The sequence below is a fragment of the Capsicum annuum genome, chromosome 12, assembly GCF_002878395.1.
Source record: "Capsicum annuum cultivar UCD-10X-F1 chromosome 12, UCD10Xv1.1, whole genome shotgun sequence".
NCBI classification, from domain to species: Eukaryota; Viridiplantae; Streptophyta; class Magnoliopsida; order Solanales; family Solanaceae; genus Capsicum; species Capsicum annuum.
In genome coordinates, this window is record NC_061122.1 from 228,933,097 (window position 1) to 228,959,224 (window position 26,128).

General features: G+C 34.2%; 3 protein-coding genes, 1 long non-coding RNA gene and 1 pseudogene across 4 annotated transcripts; 2 read left to right on the top strand and 3 right to left on the bottom strand.

Moving 5' to 3' along the window:
- Positions 1-822: 822 nt before the first annotated feature.
- LOC107848834 lies at positions 823-2,253 on the bottom strand (annotated as a pseudogene).
- Positions 2,254-10,086: 7,833 nt separating this feature from the next.
- LOC107851638 (F-box protein PP2-B10) lies at positions 10,087-13,858 on the top strand. The gene is made up of 3 exons (XM_016696723.2): positions 10,087-10,510; positions 12,982-13,100; positions 13,190-13,858. The coding sequence occupies exons 1-3, from the start codon at positions 10,247-10,249 to the stop codon at positions 13,590-13,592; spliced, it is 786 nt and encodes a 261-aa protein (XP_016552209.1). The 5' UTR covers positions 10,087-10,246; the 3' UTR covers positions 13,593-13,858.
- A 278-nt stretch (positions 13,859-14,136) lies between these two features.
- On the bottom strand, positions 14,137-17,648 carry LOC107849747 (putative vesicle-associated membrane protein 726). Its single transcript, XM_016694308.2, has 5 exons — positions 17,218-17,648; positions 16,195-16,336; positions 15,735-15,855; positions 14,998-15,060; positions 14,137-14,705 (listed from the first exon to the last, which is right to left on the bottom strand). The coding sequence occupies exons 1-5, from the start codon at positions 17,405-17,407 to the stop codon at positions 14,556-14,558; spliced, it is 666 nt and encodes a 221-aa protein (XP_016549794.2). The 5' UTR covers positions 17,408-17,648; the 3' UTR covers positions 14,137-14,555.
- A 2,594-nt stretch (positions 17,649-20,242) lies between these two features.
- Positions 20,243-21,851, top strand: LOC107851650. Its single transcript, XR_001669111.2, has 2 exons — positions 20,243-20,487; positions 21,390-21,851. It is a non-coding gene; the product is annotated as an uncharacterized LOC107851650 (long non-coding RNA).
- Positions 21,852-24,564: 2,713 nt separating this feature from the next.
- On the bottom strand, positions 24,565-26,128 carry LOC107849805 (chalcone synthase F-like). Its single transcript, XM_047401749.1, is given in 3 exon segments — positions 24,565-25,409; positions 25,412-25,573; positions 25,912-26,128. Coding segments are annotated over 3 exon segments (1,185 nt in total). The 5' UTR covers positions 26,090-26,128.

Genomic DNA, 26,128 nt, shown 5'->3' on the forward strand with positions numbered 1-26,128 from the left:
GTGTACCGACTAGCTCAGAAGAATAATAAAGAGTGAGTCAAGGTTGTCAAGAATTGTTTTGAAATTATTAAAGTATGCCCATGTATTTTACTTACGCATATGATAATTGTTTTTATGAAATGCTCTCATCTATTTTGTATAAAAACATGTTATTTTGAGTTGTTTAACATACCAGTACATCTGTATTGACCCCCTATATTTCAGGATTCTAAGACACAGTCTTGAGGTCCCGTTTAGCAGTAGATTGACTTGTCAGAAGTTTGTAGCTGGTGAGCCTCCCTTACTTCGGAAGGCCTGATTATGAAACTGGTTATGGTTATTTTATTTTGATTCATGGTCCGTCTGCGGGCCTTGTCCCAGATTTCAGACAAATGTCATTTCTAGTTGTTACAGATTTCACAGACTGAGGTTAGACGTTGTTAGAGGTTTATGGTTTCCATACCCAAGTGTTAAATTGATTGATGATATTGACCATGATTTTGTATTGTTTTATCTTACCACATTTTCCTTCATATTATATGAAAGTGTGTATGATTGCCAGATAAAGAAGGGTGCTCGGGCCTTCACGGTTCGGGATGCCCGTCATGGCTAGGGCCCCAGCTCGGGTCGTGACATTTTCTATCCCTCTAAATCTGCTATTCTATCCCACCAAATCTGCTCTACTAAAGCTACTATTATTCTCTTTAAATACTAAATCAAATCTATGTAATTACACTAATATACAAAAATATATGGTTACAATAACATATACAATATTTACATCATGCTAACAATAATATGACACGTAAAATTAGTTCAGCGCTAAGAACATTAAAGATTGAATCACGAAGTGCATTTGAAGCCCGGGCAAACAGATAAAACAATTATGAGAATCAGGACAAAGATGATAGCAGCAACAACCAGTTTTATCTTCATATTTTCATACCACAACTTCCTCCTTATCTTTGTCCCCTATTGTCTAAAGTCCTGAGCCTGAAATATCACAAAAGACCACATTATTAACTTTTTTTTTGGAAGCGTCTAGTATCCGTATTGGGGTTCGACTATTCCAAATTCACGCCAGGATGTCCCACATTGACGTAAAGCGCTTCCTAAAAAAGACAACTTCACACCAAGAATTCAAACTCGAGACCTGTGGCTAATGGTAAAGGAGTACTTACCACGGCACCACAACCCTGGTCAGTGATTGCAAAATATTGAACAAACTGTGAAAGTCAAGTGGACACATTAATCATGCAGATAAAGTTGCTCGAAAAATATGTTCATGCTGCATTACGAGCTAACCTGTGATCGAAGATTATCTGTTTTATCAACTAGAAGCTCAATCTTCTTACCACGATCAAGAACCTGATATTAAACAAACAAAAAAATTGAAGCAAATTTTAGAAACATGAACATGCTCATTTGAACAAGTAGTACGGATATAATGAAATGACACTTGGGCCTAACTCAACCCCAGAAGATAGCTCTTGATGGAAGGATTGTCTAAGTTCATATAAACAGACCACCAGTCCATTCTCCAACAAATATAAGACTCTATCCCACTCTAACACCCCCTTTACACCCAGGCGCCCCAACTGGAACGTGGATTTGGAGCTCAAATGGGGATTAAATTGGCTCTGATACCATGTAAAGATGCAACATATAGGCCTAATTAACACATCCCATGAGGTAGCTCTTCATGGAGGATTGCCTGAGTTCATATAAACAGACTGTTTAAAATAGCCCACCAATGCATTCCCCAATAAACGTAGGATTCTAACTCACACTAATATTTATATTTGAAAATATTACAAATAACAAATCTCACCTTCACAATTTTTTCCATCATAACTCCCTTAACTTCAGAAACTTAAGCCTTCACTTAAGAAAGTTTACTGTTTTCTTCAGGATGATCACAACAGTATTTCATGTGCTCTTTTAATTTTGACCTACAATGGCAAGTGACATCTAATTTTTTAACTACTGTGTAAATAAACTACGCTACTCGGACTCTTCAAAAATGTCGCTCCACTCATGTTAAGTACTCCTAAAATCCACTACTTTTGGAATATCTAACACGCACTTTTCTGTTGATTTTGTGCCTGTATTTGATAAGTCAAACAGAGTGCTTCGCTGGACAAAAAGACGGGGAAGAAATGTTTTATAGTCGCAGCAAGAGAACTTGGCATTACATGGGGTAATACACCAGCGTATTGGGAATGGTTATCTCACCTGGACTCCAAGTTTAATATCTTTCAGTTCCTTTCCCATGTACTCTAAATTTTGGAAGAAATTACTTTAATATATAGTATAATTACTAAGAAAGTATAAAATTTTTGTAGATTCTCTGAAGTGGCTAAACTTAAATGCGTCCGTTGGCTTGATATCCGGCGCAAAATTGAAACTCGATTGTTGTAGAAAAGAACTGAATATTTTGCTTATTTGTAAATTTCTCGCATTCATATGCAAATGTTGAAATTTACATCTTCCATAACATCATGGATGACATCAACAAGCCAACTTTCATCTCTATAAATAGGGACCTTCATTCTCATTTGTAACATATCAATTTTCAAGAGTTCTCTTTCCTTCTCTTGTATTTATTCTCCCTTCCTATTAGAGTATTAAGTTAGAGAGTGGGTGTTGAAAAACACTTTTGTGAGCCCTTTCTTTTGGAGTGATCTATTGAGGTTCTTCTCTTGGGATATTTGGGTTAATTAGAGTGACTACTCTAATAATTTTATAATCTCTCTTGTACTCTTGTTGATATAGTGAAATTATTCCTCTCCACTTGTGGACGTTGGTTACACTGACCGAACCACATTAAATTTGTATTTTCTTTATTTTTTATTTAATTACCGTTATTATCAATTTGTTATTGTCTTTGTTATTGTCATTATAGCATTGTTTGGATAAATTTCGCAATAACCAGATTCTCGATCCTAACAAATCGGTATCAGAGCCGGATCTAACCAGGTTATTTTCAATATCCAAAATGACTATAACAAAGACTTATGTTGAGAAGTTTGATCGAAGTGCAAACTTTGGGATGTGGCAATTAAAGATGGAAGATATCCTAATTCAGGATGGCTTAGATATGGCACTGAAAGGAAAGGAGATGAAGCCAGAAAATATGACGGACGAAGAGTTTGTTGTCATAGATAAAAAGGCAAAATCAAGTATCATTCTAAATCTGTCAAATGAGATTTTATGTGAAGTATCTATAGAAACCACAGCGAAAGGCATGTGGGAAAAACTAAAAACCTTGTATATGAAGAGGACAGTGGAAAATAGACTTTATCTGAAGCAAAAGCTTTACACATTTCGTATGGTTGAAGGTATTTCTATACTCCCACATCTTGATGCTTTTGATTCTATTCTTATGTATTTGAGTAGTATAGACGCTGAAGTTAATGATGAAGATCAAGTCGTCTTATTAGTTATTTCCTTACCCCAATCTTTTAAGCATATTAGAGATACTATGCTTTATGAAAAGGATAATATCTCTTATAGAGAAATCAAATCTATCTTAAAAACAAAGAAACAGACAGATAGAGATATTACAGGGGAAAGTAGTGCAACCCATGGGGAAGGATTATTTGTAAGAGGTAGATCTAATAAGAAAGAATCAAATAGTGAGAGGTATAAATCAAGGTCAAAATCTAAAAAAAGAAATGAAGTGTGCAAATACTATCATAAGAAAGGTCATATTATTTCTGAATGCTATAAGTTGAAAAACAAAGAAAAGAGTAAGAAAAACAAAAATGAGAACCAAAATGCTGACTCTGCCGAAGCAAGTGTTGCTGCAGATGGGTCTGAGGGAATAGTATTTTTTGCAACTAATAATAGTTTTAAATCTAACGATGAGTGGATTTTGGATTCAGGTTGTTCTTATCATATGTGTCCCAATAGGAATTTGTTTACCACATTCGAATATATTGGAGGTGGAGTTGTCTTGATGAAAAACAATGCTCCATGCAAATTTCTTGGTAAAGGTACAATCCGAATTAGAATGCACGATGGTGTGGTGATAACTCTCACCGATGTTAGATAATGTTCCTGACTTGAAGAAAAATCTCATTTCATTGGGCACTCTGGAATCTCTTAGGTGCAAATACACATGTGAAGGTGGAGTTTTGAAAGTCTCTCTAGGTGCCCTTGTGATCATGAAAGCACCCAGATCAGGTACGTTGTACACTTTATTGGGATCCACTCTTACAGGTGCTACTATTGCTTCCACTTTAAATAAATCTGATCCTGACATCACCAAATTATGGCATATGCAATTGGGGCATATGAGTGAGAAAGGTCTTTCCATCCTCAGCAAAAGAGGTCTCCTGTGTGGACAGAGTATCGAAAAAATGGAGTTCTGCGAACACTGTGTGTTCAAAAAACAAAAAAAATCAGCTTCAAATCTCCAGCAGTTCATCAAACAAAAGGTACATTGGACTACATTCACTCAGATCTTTGTGGTCTTTCCTGTACCCCATCATAAGGTGGTGCCAGGTATATGTTAACTTTCATTGATGATTATTCAAGGAAGGTTTGGGTTTATTTCCTGAAAAACAAAAGTGATGTTTTTTAAACTTTCAAACAATGAAAAATTTTGATTGAAAAAAAAAAACAAGAAAACAGGTCAAGAGGCTTAGAACAAATAATGGCTTGAAATTTTTTAATGACGAGTTCAATGAATTTTGCAAAAATGAAGGAATTGCTCGATATTGCACTATAAGGATGACATCTCAACTAAACGGTGTTGCAGAAAGAATGAACAGGACTCTTTTGGAAAGAGCTCATTGCATAATTTCAAATGTTGGGTTGACAAATGTTTTTTGGGAAGAGGCTATCTCTATAGCTTGTTATATTGTTAACCTGCTCCTTTTGCACCTTTGAACTTCAAAACTCCAGAGGAAATATGGTCAGGTACACCTGTTAATTGTTTTGACTTAAAAAATTTTGGTTGTCCTGCTTACACGCATGTAAATAATGGAAAATTAGAGCCATGAGCTAAAAAGTGTATTTTCCTTGGTTATGCATCTGGGGTGAAAGGATACAGACTTTGGTGCCCTCATCCCAAGTCACCAAAATTTACAATTAGCAGAGATGTAACCTTTGATGAATCCTCCATATTACATTCCAGAAAAGAGTCTTCTAGCTCTTATACCAAAAACAAAGAGCATGATATGTATGAACAGGTGGAGGTTGAGCTTGGCATACCTCCTGAGCCAAGCTCATCAACATTGGAACAAGATACAGTTGAAACTCTAAAAGTTGAGCCAAAAATTGTGACTCAGAAGTTGAACCAAATGAGTATTCCATAGCAACACATAGACCAAGAAGACAAATTCACAAACCAGAAAGGTATGGAGATTATGTTGCATTTACTTTTTTAGTTGCACAGGAAACTAAAGAAATTGGAGAACTATCAAATTATTCAGAAGCAGTTTCTGGTGTTGATTCAGGCAAGTGGCTGATTGCAATGAATGAAGAAATTGGATCTCTTCATAAGAATGGTACTTGGTCTCTTGTGAAGTCGCCGTCAGGAAGTAGAATCATTGATTGCAAATGGATCTTCAAGAAAAAGGATAGAATTCCAGGGGTTGAAGATGCAAAGATATAAGGCACGATTAGTTCAAAGGACTATAGTCAGGTACAAGGAGTTGATTTTAATGATATTTTCTCACTTGTTGTTAAACATAGCTCTATTCGTGTCTTGCTTGCCTTAGTTGTCATGCATGATTTGGAATTAGAACAACTTGATATTAAGATAGCTTTCTTACATGGAAAACTTGAGGAACAAATATACATGCATCAACCTGAAGGATTTAAAATTGAAGGAAAGAAAGATCATGTCTGTTTGTTAAAGAAATCCTTGTACGGATTAAAACAGTCTCCAAGACAATGTTACAAGAGGTTTTATTCCTTTATGTTGAGTCATGGTTATTCAAGGAGCATGTATGATAGTTGTGTTTACTTTCAAAAGTTAAATGATGGTTCATTTGCTTACTTACTATTATATGTCGATGACATGCTCATTGCTGCAAAGGATTTAACAGAAATTCATAATTTGAAAAGTCGGTTGAAAAGTGAATTTGAAATGAAAGATTTGTGAGCAACTAAGAAAATCCTTGGCATGGAGATCAGAAGAGATCGAGAAGCCAACAGGCTATTCTTGACCCAGAAAAAGTACTTGGAAAAGGTCTTGGAGAGGTTTGGCATGAAAGATGCTAAACCCGTAAGTACTCCCCTTGCTTCTCTTTTAAGTTATCAGCTGCTCAATCACCACAGTCATAGGAAAAAAAAGTATATGGCACATGTACTGTATTCTAGTGCAGTGGGCAGTATAATGTACGCAATGGTGTTTACACGTCCAGATATTTCACAAGCAGTAAGAGTGGTAAGTCGATATATAGCTTGTCCTGGAAAAGCACATTGGCAGGTGGTGAAATGGATTCTCAGATACTTGCGTGGTACTTCAAATACATGTTTGGAATTCGAAACAAATACTAACACTTAGGTTGATTGTGTAGACTCAGATTATATAGGCAATCTTGACAAAAGAAGATCATTGACTGGCTATGTATTTTGCGTTGGTGGTTGTGCTATTAGTTGAAAAGATACATTACAACGCATAGTAGCTTTATCTACTACTGAAGCAGAATATATGGCAGTGACCAGGGCAATCAAAGAAGCATTATGGTTGAAAGGTCTATTTGCTGAGCTCAATCTACAACAAGGTGGTATTATTATTTTCTGCGATAGTCAAAGTGCCATCCACTTGACTAAAGATCAAATGTATCATGAGAGGACGAAGCATATTGACATCAAGTATCATTTCATTCGGGAATCTTCTATTGAAGGAAAGGTCTATTCAGAAGATCAACACTAGAGACAATCTTGCTGACATGTTCACAAAGTCTCTTCTGGTCAGTAAGTTCAAGCTTTGCTTGAACTTGATTGCCGTTTGTGAAGGATGATTTCGCTCACACGAGCTTTTGCAGAGAGGAAGCAAATTTATTATATTAACCAAACTCAGGCCAAGGTGGAGATTTGTATTGTGGCCTTTGTGTTTCCTTTTCTTTGGTTCACACTTGGTCAAACAAAGTTGCTACCAAACACTTTTGAAGATTATTTGTTAATTTTGTCAAACAAAGTTGCTACCAAAGATTTTTGGAAGATTATTTGTTGGCTTTGTCAAATAAAGTTGCTACCAAAGATTTTGTTGTAAATTTCTCTCATTCACATGCAAATGTTAAAATTTACATATTCCAAAACATCATGGATGACATCAACAAGTCAACTTTCATCTCTATAAATAGGAAAGTTCATTCTCATTTGTAACATATCAATTTTCAAGAGTTCTCTTTCATTCTCTTGTATTTATTCTCCCTTTCTATTAGAGTATTAAGTTAGAGAGTGAGTGTTGGGAAACACTTTTGTGAGCCCTTTCTTTTGGAGTGATCTTGTGAGGTTCTTATCTTGGGATATTTGGGTTAATTAGAGTGACTACTCTAGTTTTATAATCTCTCTATTATACTCTTGTTGATATAGTGAAATTGTTCATCTTTGCTCGTGGACGTAGGTCATACTAACCGAACCACTTTAATGTGTTTCTTTTATTTTTTCTTTAATTACTATTATTATCAACTTGTTATTGTCATAAATTATAATATTATTTGACTAAATTTCACAATAACCGAGTTCTCAATCCTAACACAATATCTTCATTGGAAACACGGCCTCATTGTTCAAGGAATTGAGTTCCGTGCAGAATGACTAAGAGAAAGATCCTCTTCTTCTTTGTCTTTAGTTATATGGTCCTTCTTGGAGAACGAATCGAGATAGAACTGTGTTTGGTTAGATGATGTGTGATTGATGAGCATGGAATGTATAATGGAATATTCAAAAGATTTTCTAGATGAACAACTATTTGTGCCACCTTGTGCTGCCGCTGTGATTGTTTTATATAATGCTCAAACTTTATTTATCTAGTCAAATTTACGAAATCTTATGTTTTTGGAACATCATACGAATGCAGACAGCTTGCAAACCGCTTAAGAAAAGTCTTCCAACAGTTTCTTGAAAAGTCCGATAACAACTTTGTTTCTTCTATAGTAAAATAATAAAAAGATAAATCAAATTCGTTTTATACATCATATTTACGTGAATAAGATATCTCTTCTGTTGCTGCTTTGGCCTTTTTTCGAACCTCGCATGGAAAAATAGTTATTACGTAATAGATAATTTTTAAAGATATGTATTATTAAAGAATTAATTAAGATTTTTATGTAAACCACAAGTAATATAAATGGCTCATGGTTGAGAAATATAGGTGTATCTAAGAAATTAAATATTATAGGTACGTCAGTTGTCTCCTGTTAAAAATATTTTAAGTAATTGAGTCGGGTAAGCAAGATTGTGAAAAATTAGATGATAAAAGAAATACTTTATTTTAATTTTTTAAAATCATAATTTCTTTTTTAAAAACTTTTAGACTTAGCTGTCCCATATTTTGTCCTTATTGACACACACGTAGTTTCCAAAGCTTAATATTCATTTTTTAATATTTGATCTTTTCTAGATACCATACAAATCAATTTTACTAATTTTATTTTTATAGTTTTCCGATGGATTATTTATTTATTTTGGGTTGTTAACGGAAGGTTTCTTATGGCAATGTTGTCTTAAATATGTCGTTTTTTGAACTTTATACATAAAATGTGTTTGTATTCTATTTGAATTATTACAATTATTTATCAAAAAATACATTTTAACCATCAATTGTTAATTTTTCTTACTTAAAATATCATCATTGTATAAGTAGAAAAAAGTAAACATCTAATAGTTAAGTTATATTTTGATAAATAATTAATGATAGTAATTAAATTCAAAAAATTGAAAAGTGTGCTCCCTCCATCTCAATTTATATGATTCACTTTCCTTCTTAAATAATTTCAAAAACAATAACACATTTATATTCAATAATAGTTTAATTTTAAATTTTTTTTTAATGAAATAATTTATATGTCATCGATTTTTTTTTGAGCCGTTTCAAAAAGAATGTCACATTTCCTTATTTGGTAACTATTTAATAGCAATATTGTCATTTTATCCTTATTGGATCCCACTTAATAAAAAAAGATAACTAAAAAAGTAAATGTTAAAGCAACTTTAAAAAGTACAATTTCTTAAACTTTACAAAGTTATCACTTATTTTTTAAATTTAGTATCCAATCAAAATACAATACATAAAATTGGGCCGAAGTAGTATGATTTATCTTAAATAACAAGCTTCAAAAATCCTCTTAATTTTCTTTAAAAAAATTACTACATTAAACTACATCAAGTAAATTAGGGAGGAGGGTGTATTTTGTTACCATTAATTTTTTCAGAGACTTAAGTTAGACTTAGCTGTCCCATTTTTGTCTACTTGACACAATATAGTTTCCAAACCCTTAATTCATTTTCTACAATCTCCCATCAAAATATCATCACTTTTAATCAATTAATTTCGTTTTAATATTTGATCTTTTCTACGTAGCATACACATTAACTTTAATTTAATCAAATAATTTTATTTTATTGTTTTCCTATGGATTATTTTGGGTTGTTAACGGAAGGTTTCTTATGGAAATGTTGTCTTAAATATTTTGTTTTTGAACTTTATACATAAAATGTGTTTGTTTTCTTTTTGAACTATCACAATTATTTATTAAAATACATTTTAACCATTAATTGTTAATTTTTCTTGAAATATCATCATTGCTTAGGTAGAAAAAAGTAAATAATTAATAGTTAAGTTATATTTTGATAAATAATTGGTGCTAGTAATTAAATTCAAGAAATTGGGAAGTATGTTTTCTCCATCTCAATTTATATGATTCAGTTTTTTTTCTAGATAGTTTCAAAAAGAATAACATATATTTACATTCAATAATAATTTAATTTCAAAATATTTATTTTATTTTTAATGAAATGATTTATAATCATAGAAACATGTATGATTTATCTTAAATATCAAGTTCAAAAATCGTCTTAATTTTTTTCAAAATTTCGTACTAAACTAAACTACATCAAATAAATTGAGGGTGTATTTTTTATACCATTAATTATTTTTTTTAAAGACTTAAGTTAGACTTAGCTGTCCCATTTTTGTCTACTTGACCCAGCATAGTTTCCAAACCTTTTATTCATTTTCTACAATTTCCCATCAAAATATCATCACTTTTAATCAATTAATTTCATTTTAAATTTTCTTTTTTCTATGGATTATTTTGGGATGTTACCAGAAGGTTGTTTATCAGAAATTTTATCCTTTACTTCACCAGAAGATACTGCTAGATTATCTGCTAGTTCAAGAGGATTTAAGTCTGCTGCTGAATCTGATATTGTTTGGGAGAAATTTTTGCCATCGGATTATCAACATATTATTTCTAAATCAAATTATTTATTGAGTAATTCTCATTCGAAGAAAGAAATTTATTTTAGTCTATGTGATTCTCCAATTCTCACTGATGATGGCAAATTGGTATGTATAATTATTTCTCGTTCTTCGATTTTTGTAACTATAATGTTTCGTACAGTTCGATTATAGTTTTGTTGGTGTACTGTTTTTGTTACTATGTTATTGACTTTTTGAACCTTTTTTTTTTTTTGCCTTTTTCTAAACTGTTTTTTGTCTTGAGCCGAGAGTTTGCATGAACACTATTTACGGGGACCCTACTTTGTTATATAAGAAAGAAAAAAACATGCACTACTCTAAACTATTGCTACAACATTCTTCAATTTCACGGGTGCTATACTCCTATTACCACTCGAACTAAATTTTAGCTAATTTTTGTCGACCTTTTTAGCTTGGCACTATTGATGTGGGTTCTATTTTACGTAATAAAGGTGTCACATCAGAAAAGGCGAGAAAAATATGTTTCGAGTTTGAGGATAATAGGATCCCGTGAAGTTGGAGTGCGTCGTAGCAACTTTAGCTATAGTTCGGGGTACTGGATGCTTATCTCTTTAAGAAAATATTGTGTTTTTAATCCCTAATCAATTGAAGTTAATTTATTTTGTTATTGTTAAAATGTGACTAACTGTATTAATTTGGCCTCGAAATTTGTCATGGATTACACTGGATATGTTGTAGTTGTTCTTGTGGTTACTACTCACTCAGTTTCAATTCATTTCTCTAATTTTGACTTGGTACGGAGTTTTGACTCTAATTATCAACATATTATCTCTAAATCAAATTATTTAATGAGTAATTCTCCTTCGAAGAAAGAATTTTATTTTAGTCTCTGTGATTCTCCAATTCTCACTGATGGTGGCAAATTGATATGTGCTTGTAGTTTCTTGTTATTTGATTTCTGATACTATTTAATTGTTTGCGTTGTTTGGTTATAGTTCTATATCGTTGTAGTACAGTTGTGCTACTATCTGTGATTTTTATTACTCCCTTCGTTCCATTTTACTTGGTTATGTTGTTTTATTTTACTAAATTAACTTTATTAATTATGCTTTAGAAATCTAAAATTGACTAGTAATATTTTATGTAATTATTTAATGATTGGAGTAGTATTGGAAGAAAATAATAAAATCCTTTTTATTTCTTAAATTGGAGTTTGGACAAATACATTGAAATAATATCTTTTAGTAAGGGGCCAAGGAAAATAAAATAGAGGGAGTATGTTATATGGTGATATTTTTAGGCATAATACATAGACACATACTCAAACTTGGCTTTAGCCGTCAACTAAACACTTCAATTTATCTCTACTATGTATCTCGTGGACACCCGATGCCGAAGTGATGGAGGTGTCTAGATGATCATTTTATAAGTTGGAGTGTACAGCTAACATAGTGAACACGAGTTGAGGTATCTAAACGTGCATATTCAAAGTTGAAGTGCTTATTTGCCAGTTGAGGCCAAATTTGAATGTTTTATGTATCATGTCTTGTTTATATTAGTATTTCTAGTGTTGTTTTCATAGACTCTTACAGTTTTACAAGGATCCCACTAGTCTTGCTTTACATAAGATGTTGTAGTCACAATCAAAATTAGATTTTTCCTGGAAGTCGTACTTGAGTCGGAGGGTCTTTCGAAGACAACCTCTCTATCTCCACAAGATAGGAGTAAGGTCTGTTTTATACAATCTACCCTCCGCTGACCCCACTTGTGGGAGTATATTGGATATGTTGGAGGTGGTGGTGGACAGCTTGAAGTGTACATTTTACTAAGTAAGGGTTAGTTGTGTTTCATCAGATATCACAAGGACCACGATCTTCATTCAATAAATAACCGAGAGACCAAAAGTATATGGATGGATTTCCCTTTTAACTTTTTTGGTTTAGATGTAGATGTGGTCATTTTCTTGATTTTATTATGCTTTGCTTGAGCTGGGGTCTATCGGAAACAGTCTCACTACCTTCACAAGGTAGGGGAAAGGCTGCGTACACACCACCCTCCACAGACCCCACTTGTGGGAATGTGGTGGGTATGTTGTTGTTGATGTGGTTATTTTCATGGTCAATACAAGAAGAATTCAGCTAACTGTCAATGAAAGACGGCCCTATGGCTATGGATGTGTATGGTGTGTGAGTGGAAATGGGCAGGTGATTGTACCTAGTCATGCCAGGCAGTGGCGGAGGCAGGATTTTCTCTAAGGGGGTTCAGAAGTAACCATACAAACCAACCGAAGGGGTGTAACATCTACTATATATACATAAAAAATAAGTTTAACCATGGATAGTATAATTTTTTGTTGAAGTGGCCCCCTGGGCGAAGTGTAGCCCTGATGTCAGGTGGGCAGGGTTGGCCTGTGACTGTCCCATCCGGACCTGGTAGGAATTGGCCAGTGACCGGCCCAACCCATCCACAAGGGTCATTGGGTGGTCTGGGTCCCCGACTCGCTTTTATGCAGCTAGATATAGTTTAGACCTTCTTTTCCTTTTTCATTGTTTTTATTTCTGATGTGTTGTATATTTATGGCTTGATCTGTTAAACAGAGCTTTTCATTGGACAAGAAGACTGGGAAGAAATGTTATATGGTATCAGCAAGGGAACTCGTTATTTCATGGGGCGATACACCACATTATTGGGCATGGTCATCTAACCCCGACTCCAGGTTTTGTATTTTCTCTGCTCCTTTGCAATGTAAATTTAGAAAGAAAGTACTTAAAAAGTATAAATACTGATCATAATTATTTTCTGCAGATTTTCGGAAGTGGCTAATCTTCGGTTTGTTTGTTGGCTTGATATGCGAGGCAAGATTGAAACTCGGTTACTGTCAAAAAGAACCAAATATGTTGCTTATCTAGTGTTCAAACTGGCAGGCGGATATTATGGCCTTGAAACTGCTAATGCATTTGTAAGATTTATTGATTGTGAGAGTAACGATGAAGCTGAGGAACGAGCTAGTGTTGTTAGTCTTTCAGTACAAGGACCTGATGAGAATCAATCCAAGAGAAGAGTCGATGGATGGATGGAAATAGAAATGGGGAATTTTTTCAACAATGCAGGAGAGGATGGAGATGTTGAAGCGAGATTGATGGAGATTAGGCGCCTCCTTGCGAAAGGTGGCCTCATCGTTCAAGGAATGGAGTTTCGGCCAGAATGAAGAATGAGAAGAATCCTTCTCAATATGGCCCCTTCTCACCAAATGGTCGAACTCGAGTTATCCGTAGAGTTGGTTCACACACCACTATATCAATGTACAATACAAGAGTGAGTTACTGCTTGTACAAACCTCATTTGCTTATTATGATTGTAAACAAAATATGGTCTGTGTACACTCTACCATCCCGGATTCCACTTGTGGGACTACACTGGGTATTGTCGTTGATTGACATGATTTACAGCATCAATTTCTATGTTCTGCTTCGTTATACCTCGACTTTCACTTCCCTTATAGCAAGAAAGGATATCAAGTTCCTTGGTAGTTTGAACATGTTAAATGACTGTTGGTTAATTCCTAGAAGTTCATGTATATACTCCCTTCGTTTCACTTTGTTTGTCATAGTTTGACTTAGCATAAAGTTCAGCAAAGAAATAAAGACTTTTGAAACTTGTGATTTCCTCGTTATCATTCTTGGCTCCGCCAATGCTATTGCCAATAAAGTAGTCCTATAGATTTGTTTTAAATAGCATTTTCAAGAAAGGGAGGAGATCAAGTTCCATGTAATTTATTGATCTTGTCGAACAGTTGCATACAATAGACCCCGCACATGGCACGAGTTTAGTGCACCGTGCTGCTCTTTTCTTAGTCATTACTCATAGTGGCACAAATATCTATATTATCATATTGACATCACTATGAGAAACATGGCTAAAAATTTTAGAGACGACATGTCGAGAGGGAAAAAGAAATACACTAAACCTGATTACCTATATATTACATCAAAATACGAGTCAATCCAGCTCTTCATGAACTAAACTCCAGTTATAAGGTAAACAATGTGACTGATAGGTCCATATAGACGGACGGAACCTATGGCCATTTGGTTCAACTGAATACAGTATTTTTGACACGGAATATAGACATTTCAACAAACGCTGAATGTTAAGAACCTTAAAGGTTGAATCACGAAGTGCATTTGAAGCCAGGGCAGACAGATAAAATGATAATCAGAATCAGGACCAAGATGATAGCAGCAACAACCAGTTTTATCTTCATATTTTCATACCACAACTTCCTCCTTATCTTTGTCCCCTGTTGTCTGAAGTCCTGAGCCTGAAAATCACAAAAGACCACATTATTAACTTTTTTTTTGGAAGCGTCCAGTACCCGTATTGGAGCCCGACTAATCCAAATTCATGCCAGGATGTCCCACATTGACGTAAAGTGCTTCCTAACAAAGACAACTTCACACCAAGAATTCAAACTCGAGACCTGTGGCTAATGGTAAAGGAGTACTTACCATGGCACCACAACCCTGGTCAGTGATTGCAAAATATTGAACTAACCATGAAAGTCAAGTGGACACATTATCGAAAAATATGTTCATGCTGCATTATGAGCTAACCTGTGATCGAAGATTATCTGTTTTATCGACTAGAAGCTCAATCTTCTCACCGCGGTCAAGAACCTGATATTAACCAAACAAAAAAAAAAAAATTGAAGCAAATTTTAGAAACATGAACATGCTCTAGATGTCAATGACATATTCAAGATTTTGCACAAGCAGTACGAATATAAAGATATGACACTTAGGCCTAACTCAATCCCAGAAGCTAGCTCTTGACGGAAGGATTGCCTAAGTTAATATAAGCAGACCACCAGTCCATTCCCCAACTAATATAAGACTCTAACACCCCCTTCACGCCCAGGAGCCACAACTGGAGCGTGGATTTGGAGCCCAAACAAGGATTAAACTGGCTCTAATACCATGTAAAGATACGACACATGAGGATAACTCATCACATGTGGTAGCTCTTGAGGAAGGACTGCCTAAGTTCATATGAACAGACTACCAGTCCATTCCCCAACTAATGTAAGACTCTAACTCACTCTAACACCCCCTTCATGCCCAGGCGCCCCAACTGGAGCGTGGATTTGGAGCCCAAGCGGGGATTAAACTGCCTCTGATATCATGAAAAGATACGACACATAGTCCTAATTAACACATCCCATGAGATAGCTCTTCATGGAGGATCGCCCAAGTTCATATACACAGTTTGCCAATGCATTTCTCAATCAACGTAGGATTCTAACCCACTCTAACATTTACATTTGAAATATTACAAATGAAAAAAACCTCACCTTCTCAATGTTTTCCATCATAACTCCCTTAACTTCAGAAACTTGAGCCTTCACCTTAGAAAGTTTACTGATTTCTTCAGGATGCTCACAACAGTATTTCATGTGCTCTTTTAATTTTGACCTACAATGGCAAGTGACATCCAATCTTATAACTACTGTATAAATAAACTACGCTGCTCGGACTCTTCAAAAATGCCGCTCCACTCATGTTAAGTGCTCCTAAAATCCACTATTTTTGGAATATCGAACACGCACCTTTCAATATTTATGAAGAGTCCGAGCAACATAGGTGTAATAAAAAGCTATGTTGCTCCACCCGTGTTAACTACTCCTAAAACGCACTGCTTTTGGAGCATCTAACACGCACCTTTCAACATTTTTGAAGAGTCCGGGAAAGAGCAACATATAGTAGAATGATAATGTAACATGTAATAAAAGTTCTAAAAGTATGATAAGGTACCCAAATTCCTTATTGAGGCTTTTAGGACCAGCAGATGCAGCTTTGCCACCACCATATTTTTTACTAAAATCATCCTTCACACGATCCAAGAAAGCTAGGGGAATTTCCCTGCCTGAAGATTCAGTAGCCACCACACAGTAGGCTGCAAGGGGAATTAACATGTCAACTTATTGAGTAGCAAATCAGTGATGGATTCCGAATTTAAACGGTGTGCATTCGTTGAATACACCACTAGAAAATAAAGGGTAGCTTGGTTCCGAGAAAGGGTTAAACCACAAGTGTCTATTGTATGCAGCCTTAGCCTACATTCAGTGGCAGAGCCAGAATTTTCACTAAGGGGGTTCAAAATCGAAAGAAGTAGGCACACAAACTAGCAGTAGGTGGTTCAACATCAATTTATATGTACATAAAAAATAATTTTAACCATGTATAAATAGTATATTTTTCGTCGAAGGGGGTTCGGATGAACCTTTTAACCGTAAGGTGGCTCCGCCCGTGACTGCATTAATGTAAGAGGTTGTTTCCAAGACTTGATAAAATGAGTCAAAATTGTAACAACGAGGACATGAATTACCCCAACTTTTAACGAAAAGCAATGTTTTTGTTATTTTTGATAAAATTTAAACCTGAAATATCATGATTCACCTCTTGCTTTATTAACCTCTAGGCCACGCATATAATCTTAGGTGCAAATCACAACTCATAATCTTATATTATTAACCTCAATTTACCAATATCTTCTACAAATATCACAAAATTTTTTGAGTTACTTGAATATCTCCAACTATGTTTGATTATCATATTAACAAACCAAAGCAATCCCTATTTGACTCTTCCATGAGGCCTCAGGTTCAATAACAACCTTTATAAAAATCACGCAATGCACATTTAATTTAATAACAAATTCTAAAAAAAAATCAATATCAAACAGATAGATCCAATTAATCAAAATATATGAAACTCAGAATTTTTTAAAAAATAAAAAAATTTATATCATGAATATAGGAATAAGAAGAAACTAACTGAATCCATTATCAGAGAGGAAATTGAACGTATGATCATCACAATTATACGAGAATTTGTTACTCGATGGCGGTAACTTCTGCAGGCATTGAACAGCAATGCTGCTAAAATTCCCCGTAAATTCGCTATATTCAGCAAGAATTATTGTTCCCCTTGCAACAAAACTATAAATCAACGTTTGTTGTCCCATTTATCGATTCGATTCGATCCCTTTTATTTAATTTTGATGAATTAATAATCTCTTGTAATGTAGAAAATAATGAAAAGTATTCTAGAGAGAAAAGGGGAAATGTTTTGCATGCATGGAAATTATATTTTGCATGTTGAACGGTTGATGAAGAAAGTGAACGTCAAGGTGAATGAATTAATATGTAATTGGTTTATTTGGGGAAAAATAATGGAGAAAAAATATATATTAAATAAAAATTAACGAATTGCATTGATTATTAATATGTCGTTAAATAGCTAGTAGCTAACTGATTTTTTTTTTTTTAAGATAATATGTCCCTAGTCTGTTGCTAAATAAAATTAACGATAGATGATGTATTTTGCTATTTATATACAAAAGTTTTGCTATTTATATGCAAAATTTTGTCAATGGCTAATTTTTATTGATATAATTTAGAATATGTGAACTACATTCACCTTTTGTATAGTACTTTATATATTGTAATGTAAGATTCGAGATGTGTGGTTTATATATTACTCCCTTCTCCAATTTTACGTGACAAATTTCCTTTTATGTTGCTAGGTGGGAGCAGTTTTTGTGATGGACAAGATGACGGAAATAAGATTGCGATGGTTTAGGCATGTAGGGGTGTGCAAAAAATGAATCGATAAATCTAACTGATAAAAATGTTATTGATTTATCGGTATTGGATTATTGGGTTAACAATTTTTTAATGATTTTGTAAAAAATTTTATTGAGCTATCGGTTTGGTTTTTGATTTTAAGGTTTTAGTGAGTCATTAGACCGATAACCTAATAAGATTATATTAAAATTATATTTGTATTCCCACTTAGATAATAGTGGCTTTAGATTCTATTTACATACCTTGTTGTCTTTTATATTTTATAGTTGTTGTCTTAGTTCTTTTAACTTGTATAAACATTATACATGAAGATAGTGTAAAACAAATTAAAATAACAGAAAGTAAAGAAAAATTAGGGGAGCATTTTCTTATCGGTTAAACCGAAAACTGAATCGATAAAGACCAATGATCAATTAACTGAAGATCAATAACGAATATATCTTATTGGTTTGATTAACGATTTAGCGTGTTTACAAAGCAAAAACCAACAAACTGAATCGATGATATACAAAACCAAACCGAACTGACCGATATACATCACTACAAACACATGAAGAGGAGACGCACATATGCCTCACTAAAGAGGTATATGAGGTGGCCTAAGGTGGGCCTGAGGAGAGGTAGAGTAGAGGTAGCCGTAATAAATATTGGGGAAAGTGATTATAAGGAAGAACATGACACTCCTTCAGCTTACTAATGACTAAATATATGACGTTGTAGTGGAGGATATATATTTAGGTTGAAGATTAGGATAAAATACATTGTCTAGTCTTCCTTACCAATATTATCATTAATCTTACTCTATTATTATCTTATTCTTTATTTTTTTAATTATCATCACATGGTGCGCCTTTTGCTCCGATTTATCATATTATATACTTTCTCCGTTTCAAAAAGAATTACTTATTTTGACTTGACACAAAGTTTAAGAAAATAAAGAAGACTTTTGAATTTTGTGGTCTTAAATTAAAGTTATGTCAAATGTACCAAAATACTCTTTAATCCTGCGGTCCTAAATATGTCATGTAGAAAATTGAAATTAAAGTACTGTCAAAAAAGAAAAGGGATCATTCCTTTTTAAACGGACTAAAAAAAAAAAATAGGTCATTTTTTTTAAACGGAGGAAGTATTATTTATTGTTTTACTATTTTTTCTCTATTTTTTCAACATGTTTTCTTCATTACTATTTTTTCAATATAACTTCTTTAAAATTGTATTTTCTTTTCAAATCTGTTTTTGAGGTCTTTCGAAAATTAAATACTCTCTACCTTCGCAAAATGTAAAGCAATAAAATCTGCATACCCAGCACATTTTCAAAATGCCATTTATAAAATTATGCTAAATATGCTATTATTATTGATTCACAATTTAGCCAAAATACCCTTATATTATATTTTATCCAACAATGAATGCAGTTGCAGATATTTGGTTGCAATTTTAATGTACATATTTAATGAGAGCAGTGTCGGCAGGGAGCAGGAGTAGCTGCATATTTATTGCGTGTGGATTATTAGGGGCAGAATCAGCTAAGATCGAGGGAAAAATTATATTATTTATATAATTAAAATTTGGTTAAAATAACATAAATATACGTCTTAACTTACTATATTTATACAAATTTTCATCCTTATTAAATAATTACAAAAATCTCAACTAATTATGTACCTTCGTATTGTTGGATGTATCGAGGAGCTAATTGTGTATCTCGACAGACTCAAGATCGAATTAAATATATTGGGAGCTAATTTTGTGTCTTTACAAGAAAAAAAATGTATCTTTGTTGGATGTATTATATATCACGACAGACCCAAAATCAAAAGAAATGTATCGAACGTTAATTATGTATCTTTATAAAGAAAAAATGTATTTTCGTTGGATTTATCGGGAGCTAATTATGTATCTCGACATACCCAAAATTGGGATTTCAATAATTATGTAAAATGTCGAAATTTTGTGTAATTAAACTCCAAACTATCGGAATTTATGTTGTTTGTCCAAAAATTATCTTTTACATATAAATAGTAGATATTTTTATAAAAATTAAAAAAATTGACCCCACTCCGGGAGCTCCCACCCATTTTGCTTTTTTGATGACTCGAACTCATAACCTTCAGATTGGAAGTGAGAGATGTTTACCATCCGAGCAATTCTCTCTCGTCTATATATATAGTAGATATCAAATTCCTTTTTCTTTCGTGTGTGTATATTATTTCCTCATATTTTGAATTCTTAGTAAAAATCTTGATTCCGTCACTGTCACTAATATGTACCCTTTTATGATCAATTCACTTGATGGACATCTATATATGGGACCTTTTATTGAAAGAAAAAATGCAGTTTACACATTCTATTTCTTCAATTATTCTCTACAATTCAAAATATATTTGAAACATGGCTAGCAAGTGCTCATCTTTTACACTAGCTTTCTTTTTCACTATCCTCTTCATGATGGCTTCAGGTTCATATCTAATACATAAGCATAAATATTTTTTGCATATGTACTTGTATACTTATCGAGATAAAAACAACAGATTCATGATTTAAACTTGATAAGTTCAGTCTAGAAACTTCTTACCACTAAACTAGCTACACTTTTTAAATTATGAGTTTAGATTTAATAATTATTAACTTTTGATGATTTCTTACGTGTATACATATATACATACATATATATATACATACATACATATTTTGTGTCTAAAATTACTAGACTCAGATGAACCTGTAGCTCAAAGGCTATATCCTGACTGAAAGTAAGGAGTACAGTTGAACGTATAGAATCGAGATAAGCATCCATACACCCATAAATTATGACCAAAGTTGTTACAACATATTCTAATTTCACAGGGATCCTCTTACCTCTGAACTCAATTTTAACATATTTTTGTTATCCTTTTGTGCTGACAAGGCACCTTTATCACATAAAATGAGGTCCACGTTAAAGGTGTCACGTCAGCTAAAAAGGTTGATAAAAGGTGTCACGTCAACTAAAAAGGATGACAAAAATACGCTAAAATTTAGTTCAGGAGTAATAAGACCCCGTGAAGTTAGAGTGTGTCGTAACAAACTTGGTCATAATTCAGGGGTGTACTAGATGCTTTACTCCATAGAATCCACTCTAGATTCGTCTATTAGTTTAAGTTTGGTGCACCGTCGGTGTATTTTTTTTTTATATTATCAGATAACTTTTACCTTTTGTAGCAGGTCATCTATTTTTATATTTTTACCTGAGAAATGGATGATCCGCTAAAACAGGTAAAGATACTTGCTGGTGTAAAAAAAAAAGTACACGGACGATGCACATATCTCTCTTATATTGATGGTAATTAAATTGATCTTAAATTTGTTTATGATGTGCAGTTCACCATGTTGTTGCTCTAAGAGAGCTTCATTCAGAAATACAAATTCTTGAACAAGTTATACTCCCAAATCTTGGGAAAAAAGGTTGTGGGCACAGATGTAAGACAAATGATGGTTGCAAACCACTAAGGTTTTGTGTTTCATGTGAGTATATTGAAAAACTTGGGAGGTTAGGTTGTCTCCCTAAGAGTGAGGTGATGTAATTAATTAAGCTCAATTTATCATCAGCAGGGGCAGAGTTACAGTTCTGCTTCTACGAGTTCCGAAAAATTCAATAACTTTTAACTCAGATGTTGTTGTATTTGAGTTAAGAAAATTCGTGTATTAGTCCAATAAGTTGCTTTTTTTTAGAATTTGGAACTCATAATGTTGGTGTGAGTATTTGATTATGTAGAATAAATTTTCTTGTTATAAAGTGTTGCCCTGAGCCTTGGTGCCTTGGCCTGTATTTTTACCCTATTATTTAATTGTCTAAATAGAAGATAGCAACATATATATAAGTGGTACAATTATTTATGTGAAACACAAATACATGATACCAAGGAAACATTACATCATATAATAACTTAATTTATCATAATTATTTAAAATTTTAATTTTTTTAAATTACATGAACTTCTGATTTTACTAAAAGTTTGATTACATCACTGATGAATATGACATATTCCTATAAAATTAAGTGTTATATTGAAAAGAATATGATATATTCATATGAATTAAATCAGAGATTTCTAATAATTTTGAGAAAAATCAGGATAAAGAGTGTAGACACGTGATTTCGTCCTCTTAAAGTTTAATTTTTATTCACTTTTATCCATTTTTATTTTATCCTACTGTGTACCCTCATCCATATTATTATACCCTCACAAAATACAAAAAATAACAAACTTCCTAACAAATCCTATCCTATCCTAACCCTTACATCTTATCCTAACAACCTATTCAATCAAAATAAAACACATCACGCCCTACCCCTACCCCACGTGACCACACCTACCCTACCCCAATACTCACCCACGTGACCCTCACAATAAAAAACACACACATACTCTCACAATAACACAATTTTGGCACCATCAGTAACCGAAAAAAAGGAACAGAGCACTAAGCATCATCTTCGTCCTTTTCTTCCGATCGACACTCACCCTCACCATTTACACAACACACGCATACTCTCTCAGACACATACACACACAATACACAAAAAAAGAGGACTCACTGGAACGGAGACCATATCGAGAAAAAGGGGACGAACAGAGAAGCAATCTGTGACCGAGATCGGCCCAACCAGACTCGAATCCGATGAAGTCTACCGGAAATTGGTTGAAACAGTAGCTAGGGGTGCGAAATAGGTTCGGCCTTATCGTCGTTGTTGGTTCGAAATCCGGTTAGTCGACGTTCGGGTTGGGGCTCCGTTTTGTCTTATTGTCGTTGTTGGTTCGAATCCGGCGAAGTCTGCCGGAAATCGGTCGAAACAGTAGCTAGGGGTGCGAAATAGGTTCGGGCTTATCGTCGTTGTTGGTTTGAAAATCCGGTTAGTCGATGTTCGGGTTGGGGGCTCCGTCTTGTCTTATCGTCGTTGTTGGTTCGAATCCGGCGAAGTCTGTCGAAAATCGGTCGAAACAGTAGCTAGGAGGTGCGAAATAGGTTTGGGCTTATCGTCGTTGTTGGTTCAAAATCCGGTTAGTCGTCATTCGGGTTGGGGCTCCGTCTTTCGATTGTGAAATTTGACGCACAAAAAGCTTATTTGAAGCTTAGATTCACCGGAAATCGAGACACGCATTGAAATGAGTTTAGAGCTTCAATTTTGGCGATACCGAGCTTGGGAGTTTTTCGAGTGAGGTCTTCTATTCGGGATTCGAAATTCAGGCTTCTTTAACATCTTTATTATCAATGAAATCGACTATCAAAAGGTCCAATTCTACTCTTTTCCTCTTTTATTTTATCGTTTACTATGCTTTGGTGTTTGGATTAAGCTTCGGGTGTTGTTTGATACTTGTTGGTGATGAATGCATGTTGTCTTGATTGGTGATAGGTTGTTATTTTGATATTGACTCGTTGTTTAATTTCATTGAAAAGTGATTGTGGATCGTTGAAATAGAAAATGGTGAATTGTGAAAATTTAGTATTAAAATGAAAATTGGGACGGGATTGAGAATTTGATAAAATGGCGAATTTGGATTGATTAAAGACTTTTGGTTTAATTTGGTTTAAATATAAATATGGTTGAAATGCAGTAGTATCATGATAAGACCGGCAAAAGTGTAAGCAAACGTAGGCCGGGTAGGCAAATTTAGGAATAACAATTTGTTGGAATGTTTGAATATATGCATGAATGGTACTTTCTACTTTATTGTACAAAGAGTTTAAATTGTACTCATTTGGCTTGGGGAATGCCCCGAAGGATTTGTATTGATTTATCCGGGGAATGCCCCGAAGTACCTTGTACTTGGAAGATGTTCGTGGTGAAGGCTCGAGGCGTCGGGTGAAGCGGTAGAGCGTAGTATAGAATTAGTCTAGGGTAGAATAGATTTATATTTCCGCATTATTTATTTTTGGACTGTATAATTGGACTGGACTTTACATTTTGGATTGTTTTGTTTTGTTTATTGTTTGATTATTTTGCGTGCTTTTTGTGCAGTTTATACACTTCGTAATGCCGAAATAGTCAATATACTCTACCAAGCGCCCGTGGTTGAACCACGGGATCGAGGGATGCCTAACACCTTCCCCTTGGTCAACAGAATTCCTTAGCCGGAGTCTTTGTTCGCAAACCAGTTTAAAGAGTCAAATGGTTTTTGAAAAGGATTTTTCCAATGGTGACTTGGCACACCAGATTATGTCAAGTGGCGACTCTGAATAAAAAATGTAAATAATCCTTTTCCGAAATAAATTTTCATTTCTTGTCACTTAAATAATAAAACCCTTTCGACCCTTAAAACATAAATCTTTTTGGAGTACGTAAAAAAGGGGGTGTGACAAGGAGTAATTAGTTTTAAAAGGATTGAGATTTATGTAATTTTAATAGAAAATAAGTCAAACTTGAATCAACCCAAGATACAGATTAAATCCAGCCTAAATAGACATTATGAGTATAAATATCACTTATTTTTTACCTGTGAAATTTGAAACTCTATGATACTATCTTCAAATTGCTGGAGTTAAAAATAGCTACTTATGAATTTTCACATATCATATTACAAATACTATGGAGGATGAGTGTCTCAATAGTAAGTCCGGGCCCAAAACCAAAAAACAGCCCCCACTCAAGTCCTTCGCCGGTAGTATCTAACCCTTCCTTAATAGAGTATTTCCTCATCTCATCCAAAACAAATAAAACACAAGCACTAGCAACGTTTCCATACTCACTTAGGACATGCCTTGTCGCCCTAAGTTTTTCTGGCTCTAGGCCCAACTTCAATTCAACTTGGTCCAAAATTGCACGTCCACCTGCATGAACTACCCAGAAGATAGAGTTCCAGTCAAAAATGCCCAAAGGCTCAAATATTTCCGTTAGGCTCTTCTCAACATTATTTAAAATCAATTTTGTTACATCCTTATGTAAGTGAAATGTCAGCCCGACCTCACTAGTTTTACCATAAACTGCATATCTAGTATCGAGGATAAGAGTTTGGGTTGCAGAGACAAGCTCGAACAAAGGTTTTTCCACCTCTAGAATTGGATCTGATCCAATAATGACTGCAGCAGCCCCATCTCCAAATAGGACTTGTCCAACCAAAACATCCAAATCAGTGTCACTTGGGCCATGGAAGGTTACTACCGTGATTTCTGCACAAACAACAAGAACTCGAGCACCCTTATTATTCTCTGTCAAGTCCTTGGCTAATCGGAGAACAGCACCACCACCAAAGCAACCTTGTTGGTACATCATGAATCGCTTAACTGATGGACTAAGCCCAAGTAGCTTAGTGAGCTGGTAGTCGGCCCCCGGCATGTCCACACCACTAGTGGTGCAAAAGACTAAATGGGTAATCTTGGATTTTGGCTGGCCCCATTCGTGATAGCTTTTTGGGCTGCCTCCTTACCAAGTTTTGGCACTTCAACCACTACAATATCTTGTCTGGCATCAAAGGAAGGTGCCTTGTGTTCACAAATGCTAGGATTCTTTTTCAAAATTTCTTCTGATAAATGCATGTATCTCTTCTTAATCATTGATTTATCACCTATATATAAACACAGGAAAAAAGTAACCCAACATTACTAACTAAAAACATGATTAGAGTTTCCATACCATCTAAGCATCACTAAAGATATATGCAAAGATTCTTCAGAATTTAAAGTGACTAAAATGTTCTTAAAATTTATTTATAAGAAATATAAATTTAAAAAGAAAGTTATATAAAAAAGGTCGAATGTTGAAAATAGAGTAAAGATATTGGAGGTTATGTTTATGGAAGAGTATTTAGAAGATTATAAAAACATGTTAGGATAAAATCGTAAAAGACATGATCAAATCAAAAGTATTTATAAGCTTAGTCAATCAGTCTCTAAATTGTCTTACACATGCGCTTAAAATTTGCTTTAAGCTCCATTTTATGCTCGTTGTTAGTGACACGAAAAAAATAATCAGAATAGGTTTTTTGATCAACACAATTAAGAGGAATGGCTGTTCCGATGGCCAAGATGGTGGCCGGTCCCTCGGCCCTTTGTGCCCGGCGAACCTCCTCGACGGTCACCATTTTTTGCTGTTGCAAATAGAAGCAGCAGAGTGAAGTAGA